The sequence below is a fragment of the Odocoileus virginianus genome, chromosome 24 (genome assembly GCF_023699985.2).
Source record: "Odocoileus virginianus isolate 20LAN1187 ecotype Illinois chromosome 24, Ovbor_1.2, whole genome shotgun sequence".
Lineage (NCBI taxonomy): Eukaryota > Metazoa > Chordata > Mammalia > Artiodactyla > Cervidae > Odocoileus > Odocoileus virginianus.
The window spans coordinates 24915803-24925999 of NC_069697.1; the positions used below are offsets into that span (position 1 = coordinate 24915803).

At 53.3% G+C, this 10197-nt stretch overlaps 1 protein-coding gene across 1 annotated transcript; it reads left to right on the forward strand.

Moving 5' to 3' along the window:
• Positions 1-403: 403 nt before the first annotated feature.
• KRT78 (keratin 78) lies at positions 404-8956 on the forward strand. The gene is made up of 10 exons (XM_020894990.2): positions 404-1318; positions 1668-1882; positions 2931-2991; positions 3662-3757; positions 4540-4704; positions 5052-5177; positions 7457-7677; positions 7926-7960; positions 8041-8139; positions 8287-8956. Exons 1-10 carry the CDS (start codon positions 953-955, stop codon positions 8445-8447), a joined length of 1545 nt encoding a protein of 514 aa, XP_020750649.2. The 5' UTR covers positions 404-952; the 3' UTR covers positions 8448-8956.
• Positions 8957-10197: the final 1241 nt, after the last annotated feature.

Below are 10197 nucleotides of genomic sequence, written 5' to 3' on the forward strand. Positions count from 1 at the left end.
TGGGTGGGAGAATTGCTGAGTGATGAACCGTCCTGCTCCTCTCAGGGCAGGGATTGAATCTAAAGCCACAAAGCTCCTATGTTTGTTCCCAGTCCCCAAGGGAAGGGTGCTTCTAAATGTACATTTTATTTTAGAGCCTGGGAGCTCTGATGAGTAACTTGATAAATGCAGTGCGAGACCCAGGTTGATGGGCCTGGTGCTGTATGTTTGTGGAAGGGACACAGCTGGGCTTAGGAATGCTTTATCTGCCACCATCCCAGGTGGAGAGGCCTGGTTTGTGTCGGGTGGCGCCTTGTCGATGATTGCTGGGTTGGGCAAGAGGAGGGACTTGGATACCCTGTTTTTCTGTTTCATTTCCAAATCTTGCAGTGTCTTTGAGCCAGCGATGACAGTAACACCTCTATTAACCTCCTGGCTTCTCCTGTGCTGTAAAGAGCCTTCCTTCTTCTACTCTTGTATGTGGAGCCTCCTTTGAGAAGCTGTGCTCCCCTGTCCAGCATCTGCAGGGCACTCAAGTGCTCCATTTGAACCCCCTCCATCTTCTTCTCCCCTTGAATGTGCCTCCCTTCTTTCCCATCTCCTCCTCCAGGAAGCCTTCCTTGAATGACCCTCAGTGACTTTGCTCAGGGCCCTCTCTCCCCATCCCCCAGCACTGAAGTCCCAGTCTCTGGCTGCTTCCTGGTCTTCAGAATGTGCCCACACTTCCTGTAGCCTGGAGCTCAGAGGGCAGGCTCTGGGTCTCTTCCCTGGGCCCTGCACGTGCCGGGCATCTATTCCCAGGCGTGTCAGAAGAGGTCAGCTGGAGCCAGTGACAAACACAGTCAGGCCAAGAGCATCTTGCTCTCCAAGGCCCAGCCCAGGCACGGGAGGGGATAAAAATCTCGTGCCGGGCCTCAGGGCAGGAACTCGCTCTTGAGGATCCTTTGCAGCCCTGAGACCTTCAATCACTGCCATGTCTCTCTCTCCCTGCCAGGCCCGGAGGGGCTTCAGTGCTCGCTCAGCCTGTTCTGCCCAATCAGTGGGCCGAAGCAGGGCTGGCTTCAGCAGCAGGAGCCTCAGTTCCTTTCGGGGGTGCCGAGGAGGCTCTCGTGGAAGGACCTGGGGTTCGTGGGGAAGGCTAGGGGTGCAGCTTGGGGAGGGGAGTGGTGGGCCTGGGCTTTCCCTGTGCCCTCCGGGAGGCATCCAGAAAGTGACCATCAACCAGAGTCTTCTGACGCCACCGAAGATTGAGATCGACCCCCAGTTCCAGGTGGTTCGGACTCAGGAGACCCAACAGATCAGAGTCCTCAACAACCAGTTTGCTTCTTTCATTGACAAGGTGAGGGTCTGCTCAGCTAAGCCCCTGCCTCGGAGGAACTGTTTTCGATGGACTTGGGAAAGGGGCAGTCTAGCCTCCTACTCCTTTTCTAATCACTTACGGCAAGGAAGTCCCTCTTGTGGTCTAACTGGAGTCTCTCTGGTTATGCCGAGGCTATGTTTAATTGGTGTTTTGAAATTCCCTTTATAGAAATGTCATTATAATTCACTGAGAGTGTGGGCAAATATTTATCAAAGGCCTCAAAGGCTCCAGGCCGGCTAGTGTTGCTCAGGCTAGAGAGTTGTCCCGGAGGCTGTGCCCAGGCAGGGAGTCTGGCAGGAGCCTCAGGAACTCTCTGCTTGTGTGGCAGGTGAGGTTCCTGGAGCAGCAGAACAAGGTCCTGAAAACCAAGTGGCACTTGCTGCAGCAGCAGGGGTTGAGTGAGAGACCCCAGGGCCTGGAGTCTTTCTTCGAGGCCTATCTGGTCCAGCTCAAGACACAGCTGGAGCGGCTGCAGAGGGAACGAGGGCCTCTGGACGCCGAGCTGAAGTCCTGCCAGGGCCAGGAGGAGGAGTATAAAGCTAAGTATGTGAACCACAGCATCCCCATGGGGCCTGGGTGGTAGCTGGGAGGGCTTGAATCAGGCTGTCTGCTGGAAGTTGTCCTTCCTCTGAGCTCCCGGAGTCATAGGACAGGCCTCCCCTCTGGCCTCTGCATCCCCACTCTCTCTGATTCTCAGGGGGCCCCATCTGCTGCAGGTAAGAGGCCCTCCTGCCTCTGATACCCAGGACTAGAGAGCCTCAATTCTAGCAGGCCCTGACTATGAGGGCCACGTTTCTGGTCAAGGTGGGGAGGGGCTTATTTAAAGAATGTTCCTGTGGGTTTTTTTCTTGAGAAATTCCTGTTGAGCAGGCTGTGGGCTAAAGTGACTCAGATATTCTCTGGTCTCAGAGGTAGAAGGGAATTCACCTAGTGGGACCATCCCTGGGCCTGTGGCATGATTCACAGCTGGCTGTAGTTCTGGATTCCCCACGAGGTCACCTGGTGATATGGGGAGAGCTCTGAAGCCACAGAAGGCTCAGGTTTGGCGACTATGAGCAAGGAATAGCTGTGTGGCCTTGAGCAAAGAATCTCAACTTTCCCAGCTTCAGTTTCCATATCTGTAGACTGGGATAATGCCTTTCTCATGTTCCAGAGTCATTAGGAGGTTGGCTCCAGGGCCCACGTGGAAGGTCCTAGAAAGACTGAGGCCAGGAGACCTGGGTGTTAGATCTGCATGGGCCACCTAATTATCTATAACCTGGGCACATCTTATAATCTCTCTGATAAAATCCAAAATGCCTGCTTCAGATGATGATTGTGAGCGGTAAGTGATTGTGAGAAGTGTTTGAAAGTGCCTTCCAGACGTGAAGCTAAGTGACCTGATGTCATAGAGGACCTGGGCTGAGAGAGTGAAGAGGGACATAGGACATGATAAAACTTCCTAACGGAAGAATAGAGGTGCAGGCTCGTGGTGGGTCCCGCTTTGGAGCATCTAAAGCAGAGTGACCTTCGCTTGGAGACTGTGCTTGGAGACAGTCCTCGGCTCTGATGCCAGTGCCCTAGGCAGCATCTTTCTGTGCTTACTTGGCAGGTACGAGCTTGAGGCCCATAAGCGTGCCACACTGGAGAATGACTTTGTGGTCCTCAAAAAGGTGAGTGGGTTCAACTGCTCTACCTGAATCCTTTAAAAAAAAAATTATTTATTAAGCTGCACTGGGCCTAAATTGTGGCATGTGGGATATTTAGCTGTGGCGGGCAAACTCTTAGTTGCGGCATGTGGAACCTAGTTCCCTCATCAGGGATTGAACCCCAGCCCCCTGCTTTGGAAGCACGGAGTCTTAGCCACTGGACCACCCGAGAAGTCCCCCTATCTGAATCCTGAGCCATTCATTGTGCACAGAATCTGGGCTGCGAGAGCCGTGTGTGTGTGTGTGTGTGTGTGTGTGTGTGACATGTCACATGCTGTCACATATCTACAGGGACCCTGTGGGGAAATGGAACATAGATACAGGGACCCTTGAACAAGATCCGATTGAGGGACTATGTGATGAGCTCTGGGAGTCACTGGCGGAGAGGGTGGGGAGGGAGTGGAAGAAGACGAACTGGTTGGGATGAATTAGGGAAGGCTTCCTGAAGGCGGTGTGGGTCAATGGCAGACAAAAGAAAGAGCAGGGCAAGGCGGGGCTGAGAGAGGAAGGAATGTGAGCTGGAGAGGGCCATAGGGGTGTGTGTGCTGGGCAGTGTGTGAACAGAACTCCTGGGTCAGAGAGGGACCCCCGATGAGGATGTGGGGGTACATGGTTTTTGTCTTTCTGTCCCCAGGATGCAGACGGGGTTCTCCTGAGCAAGATGGAGATAGAAAGCAAGGTGGAAGATCTGAAAGAGTACATCTGCTTCCTGAAGCATCTCTATGAAGAAGTGAGGATTCTCCAGGGGCAGAAGCGATGGTCTGCCTAGGGCAGGCGGGATGAAGGAGGGGGACAGCACAGGCAGGCTCCCTGTGGCCACGGCATAGTGGGAGTGGCCGGGAGGTGAAGCCTGGTTAGGGTGACTTAGACACTGGTCATTCGGTCCTTTGACAATCACTGAGCATGTACCAGGTGAATTGCTAGGTATTGAGAATACACCCACGAATAACCAGACAAAAATCACGAGGCTAGGAGATAATGAACACAATAAGCAGTAGACCTGGTAAATAAATAAATTACATAGCATGTTAGAAAGTGATAAATGCTATGTAAAAAGGAAAACTGGGAGAGGAGGATTGGGAACATGGAGGGGTAGGGCTGGTGGCAGTTTAAGAGTGGTCAGATGGCCTTATTTAGAAGACGAAATTGGAGCAAAGATCTGACAGAGGTGAGGAAGTTAGCCACATGGTGGGGGGTGGCTTGAGGGATTCCCGGCAGAGGGAGCCAGGAAATGCAAGGAGAAAGAGGGAGGGGATGTGATAGATGGTCAGGGAGTGACGTGGGCGGGGTGATTTGGGCCCCTGAGGACATGTTCCTTTAACGTCCAGGAGTCCTTGGACTGCCCTCACTTCCAGATAAGAGGACAGGGCATGCTCAGTGCCAGCTGGCATGAATGAGGGCTGCCTCTGAAGGGGGGCGCAGGAAGTCAGGCACTCTGCCCACTTTCCCTGGGGCTCCAAGGGGAAGGGGGAGCCGGGAAGCCATGGGACACTGAGTTGGTCCTCCCTGCAGGAGCTGGGCCAGCTGCAGACCCAGGCCAGTGACATGTCCGTGGTGTTGTCCATGGACAACAACCGCTGCCTGGACTTCAGAGACCTCATCGCCGAGGTCCGAGCCCGGTATGAGGAGATCACCCGGACCAGCAAAGCCGAAGCCGAGCTGCTGTACCAGACCAAGGTGCCGGGGCTGGGGGGCTAGCACTGAGCTGGAAAAGACTGGGTCTCCCTGCCTGCCCCCCTGGGGTGGTTGTCCACCTCAGTCTGGTTGGGGCAGTTCTGATAACCTGTCTGGAGCACCAGGGCTGGGTGGGTAGCATGTTCTCCCTCTCCAGGAGGGAGGCAGTGCACGGGAGACGAGCTTGGAGTTCCACAACCTCATCCCACCACGTCCTGGTCTCAGCGTTTCACCTGCATTCCGGATGAGGATGTGAGGAGGCAGAGAGCCGGGGCCATGGTCAAAGGTGAGGGTCAAAGGTCAAAAGTGGGGTGCTCCCCACTGACGGTGTCACCTCTGTTCCCCCTCAGTACCGGGAGCTTCAGGCCTGTGCCCAGCTTCACGGGAACAGCATGAAGGAAACTAAAGTCCAGATCACTCAGCTGCAGCAGACAATTAAGAAGCTGCAGAGTCAGATTGAGAACGTCAAGAATCAGGTAAGGGTCCTGAGCCCCCAAGCCCTCTGTTTTACCACCTTTGTGCAGGGGTCACCGCGGGGTTGGTGTGAAAGTTTGAAAACTCATTGGAGCTTCACATAATTTGGGGTCGAGAGCACTTTGATCCCCATGTCAGAGGTGTTCGGCTCTCCTCCAGGGGATTCTAGCTGCACGGGCTCCGCACTGCCAACCCAGGCCCAGCCTTCTCACTGCATTCCACGCCCACATGCACTTGGCGCTTTCGGCTCCTAGGGGAGAGGGTTAATTCATATCTTTTCTAATCTCTTCTTTTGACACTTAGTCCTCAAGTCCAGCAAGGACTCTAAGACCATGCACTGGGTTTCCTGGTCCCCTGTTGGGGAGGGAGAGAACCAGGATCTCAGGGAGCGGGGGACATGGGCAGGATGGTGGGGTGCCGAGGCCCCCTTAGGGTCGGGTGATGCTGTGGGTGGGAAGAGCGGGGAGAGGTGAATGCAAAGGATGGCAAGGGTAGGGAGGTGGTTTCCTGCTCCTCCTGGAGACCTCACTTCCATATTACAGACTCTTAAGTTTTCAAGTGTCTTTGCCCTCACTTTCCCTAAGCCCAAAGAATCGTTCTTTTGGGATCAACAGAGGGTTGAGAGCTGAGACCACAGAGTCAGAGGGTTTCCTCAAGCACTTCAGCCTGATTCCCAAGTCATGTGTGGCCCGTGCACGTGTGAGCAAGGCACAGATCTTGGAGAAAGTTCTTGGAGTACAGATCATTCAAAGGTCATACACAGTCTCCAGACATCCTGACCTGCTCTCCTTTGAAGTGCAAGGCAGGACCAGAGGTGAAGGTGACCAGGTCCTATTACTCAATTTGCTGCCTCTTTGTTTTGCCCGTAATTTTGGACTTTTTGCTTTGGAAGCTTGGGGATTCTCTGGGGTGTCTGATAAGATACAGATTCCTGGGCCTCCCACTGGCAACAGGGAGTCAGAGTCTCTAAGGGTGGAACCCAGAAACCTGCTTTCTCAACAAAGGTCACCAGGTAATGATGAAGCGCGTGGAGTCTGAGCCCAGTGGCGAGCGCTTAGGAGAGTCACTATGTGCCCACATCTAGGAAGCACTGTCCTTCTGTACAGAGAGGTGTTTTTCCTGGGAGAATCCCTCCTGGGGACCCACCCCCTATTACTCCTCCTTTTCATGCACGAGCCTGATGAATGGAGACTAAAGTAAGAGCAGTGAACTGGACCTCAGATGTCCTGGGTTAGGGTCCCAGCTCCACCTCTCACCTCCTTTCTAGGGCTGAGTTTCTTCATCAGGAGAAGGGAGACAGTGTCCCCATCCATGGGGTGCTTTGTGGAAAATGAATAATGAGAGCCTTTAGGGAATGCCTTCCTTCCTGACCCGAATGTGAGGGTAAATCAGCTAGATGGCTGATTAGACAGGGATGCAGTCTTTCCTCTAGGAGTTTTCTATCGGATTGGAGAGGTGAACACAGAGAAAGTGTTTTTCGAATTGAGGCCCATAGTTTGATAGACTCTGACAACACCGGGACAAAGTATTTGAAATGGGGTTTTTCTAAAAAGCACATGGATAATGACCCATCCAGGACAGGAGGAGCTGTAAGTACCCTGGGAGAGAGAAACTACTTGAGGGATGGTGCTGAGGGTTAGGGCTAGTGGAAGAAATACGGAAAAATCACTGGGGAAAGTGACAAAGGAGATGGATTCATTTCCTGTGGCTGCTGTGACCAAGTATCACAAACTTGATGGTTTGAAAGAACACAAAACTGTTCTGTCTGGTCCAGAGGCTGGAAATCTGAACTCAGGTGTCAGCAGCTGTGCCCTCTGAAGGAGCTGGGGGAGTCCTTCTTGGCGTCTGGTGGCTCCAGGAATTCCTTGTTTGGTGGCTGCCTCACTCTCATCTCTGCCTCCATCTATCTCAGTGTCTGTATCCCCTCATCTTTTTCTTGGACATTGGTCACTGGATTTAGGGCTCACCCTAAATACAGTATGATAGCATCTTAAGATCCTTAACTCATTACATCTGCAAAGACCATATCTTTCCAAATAAGGTCACATTCTGAAGTTCTTGGTGGACATGACATTTTTGAGAACACTACTTAACCTGCTCTAGGATTTAAGAAGCAGAAGAGGGAACACTTCCTTTTAGAATGAGAAGAGCTGGGCGTGGCCAAGAATAATTTTGGGCTCATGAGATTACGGTCCATCTTAGCTTTCAAGTTATAGTAGGTACTTTGGGTGCGCATGCCATGTTGACAGTCACTTTTTCCCTTATCTCCATGCTTCGCTAGAACGCCAGCCTGCAGGTCGCCATTGCTGATGCTGAGCAGCGTGGGGACCTAGCCCTCAAGGATGCTCAGACCAAGCTGGCCGAGCTGGAGGCCGCCCTGAGAACTGCCAAGCAGGACATCGCGAGGCTGCTGCGTGACTACCAGGAGCTGATGAGCGTGAAGCTGTCCCTGGATGTGGAGATTGCCACCTACTGCCAGCTACTGGAGGGCGAGGAGTGCAGGTGAGCGGCCAGTCAGGGCCCAGGGGATGTGTGAGCGAGGTGGGGGTGGGGGATGCCAGGCCAACACAGGATGCTGAGAGATTTCTCCACACTCTGAACTGCTCAGGGCCACCTATTCTGCCGGGAGGGATTTAAAATTGGGGGATTCTATCTGCTCAGAGTGTGCTGCTCCAAGAGGCTGAAAAGCACCCTGGGATATTCTCTGCAGCCCTTCTTAGTGTTTCTTCCTCTTGTCTTTTCTCCTCCAGGATGTCTGGGGAATGTGCCAGCCAGGTGACTGTCTGTGAGTATCAGGGGACTTCAAGAGAGGGGTTCCCACAGGCAATTGAGGACTCTGCTGTGACCCTGCCTCTTTCTTGGCAGCTGTTGGGGGAGGCAGCACCGTCGTGTCTGGAGGAGCAGATGGTGGCCTGGTGGGCACTTGTGGACTTGGAGGCGGGAAAGGCAGCTTTGGGTCTAGTTGCTCCAGCGTCGTGAAGGGAGGCTCCAGCATCGTGAAGGGAGGCTCCAGCATCGTGAAGGGAGGCTCCAGCGTCGTGAAGGGAGGCTCCAGCATCGTGAAGGGAGGCTCCAGCGTCGTGGAGGGAGAATCCAGTGTTGTGAAGGGAGGCTCCAGCATTGTGACCGGTGGCTCCAGCATCATCCTGGGCTCTGGGCAGGGCCCTGTTGTGGGCTCTAGCTCTGTGTCTGGCTCTTCCTCTTGCTCCACCAGCCACACTATCCTGAAGAAGACGGTTGAGTCAAGTCTGAAAACGTCTGTCACATACTGAGTGACCAGAGGCCACCTACTCACCCCTGCTTTCCCGAGCCCTCTTAGGTCTTCTCTCATCCTCATCACTTCCACCCCTGCGCTGCCGACTCTGCGTCCACTGCCCACAGCCTGAGCCGGCCACAGGGGACTCTGCAGAAGTCCGCGGGTCCTGCCTGCTTGCTGTTCTGAATGCTCGTCCAGTCTAGCCTTGCTCTGCGTGCTAATTTGCATCTTTAGTTGTCTGCTGCCGGCCCCAACCAAGGAGCACAGGGCCCAGCCTCAGCCCACCAGCCAGCCTTGTCCTCCCCTCTCTCTGCAGCCTTCGACCGAGCTGGGAAAACTCCTGATTGGGCTTGGCGAGATTGCATCTCCATCCCAAGGGAGTGGGTCGAGGCCCACTGACCAGAACCTGAGGGCTGGAACCAAGGGCCACACCTTTGCCTTCTTCACCTGCCTCTGGGCCACCATTTCCGTATTTCTGTCCATTTATTCTCTGTGAAATAAAGCAGCACCCAGCTCTCCCTGCAATGGGTCTTCCTTTCTTTCTCCTGCTTCCCCACTCCTTCCCTCCCATGAATTTTTTTGAGTGCCAGGACTAGGGTTACTCTGGTAAGATCGATCAGACCTGTCATGCTCGCCTAATGTGTCTCTCTTAGCCCTTCTGTCTCCAGTATAACCCCTCCCATTCATGAGAGCCAGACCTTCCTTCTCGGAGCCCTTGGTTTCCAGGGACAGAGTGTGGTTTGGTCGCTAAGTCATGTTTGACTTTTGCAACCCTATGGACTGTAGCCTGCCAGGCTCCTCTGTCCATGGGATTTTCCAGGCAAGAATACTGGAGTGGGTTGCCATTTCCTTGTAACTGGCCTTTTGCAGCGAATTCACATACCTAGGGTTGGGAGATCAGGATTTGTGCTGAGGTTCTTTTGTGTCCTCTTGCTTCTTCCAGTCTCCTCCCAGTGATGTGCTGGTTCTAGCTCTACCCAGGGTGGTAAGCTTGGGTTTTGTTATCTCACTTCCATCTCTCACCTCAGAAATTTAACCTGCTGCTTCTCCTGGGCAGGTGAATTCAGCACTGATGCTAAGCCATAACCTTATACATGTGTTCCAAGGGCATTTAGAAGACAGGCTGCAAGGCAGAGACAAAGGTTCCTTTTGGCGATGTGCAGCTTCTCTGCCACTCCTTCCAGCAATTCTGCTCTGCCCCAGGCTTGCATAGCTCATCTCCCCAACCCCCATCCCACAAAACAAAAGCTATGCAGGTACCCAGCTCACTCTCCTCAGAAGGCAATTTATGGAGTATCTACATTGTTTGAGTAGGTCCTGTGGGCATCTCACACCTCACACAAATCAGATCATTAAGGGATTCCTTCCAACACTCCACTATGCTCCCTGGTATGCCCGCCATCTCCTCCATCTCCACTGATGTTTTAGTGGCTCTCATAGCTTGCTCCCTAGTTAACTGCCTACAGTAGGCTCTATTCTCAACCAAGGACAGCCCCACTCATCCTTGTTCTTCCTTCTTCCCAAGATTGTGCCCATTTCTCTCTCCCTTGGAAGGCTTCCCTAATTCTCCATGTCAGAATGCACTAGACACTTCCTGGCACAGCCTGTTGCTATTCTTGGCTCTGTCTCTACATGGGTCTGGTCTGGAACCCAGCTTCCATATTAGTCTGAGACCTCTGGGACCTCTGGGTGATCTGCATCCTGGATGGGGATCAGCAACTCAGCTTGTGCCTGAGGTTTGTTGGGGACTTGGGACAGAAAGTATG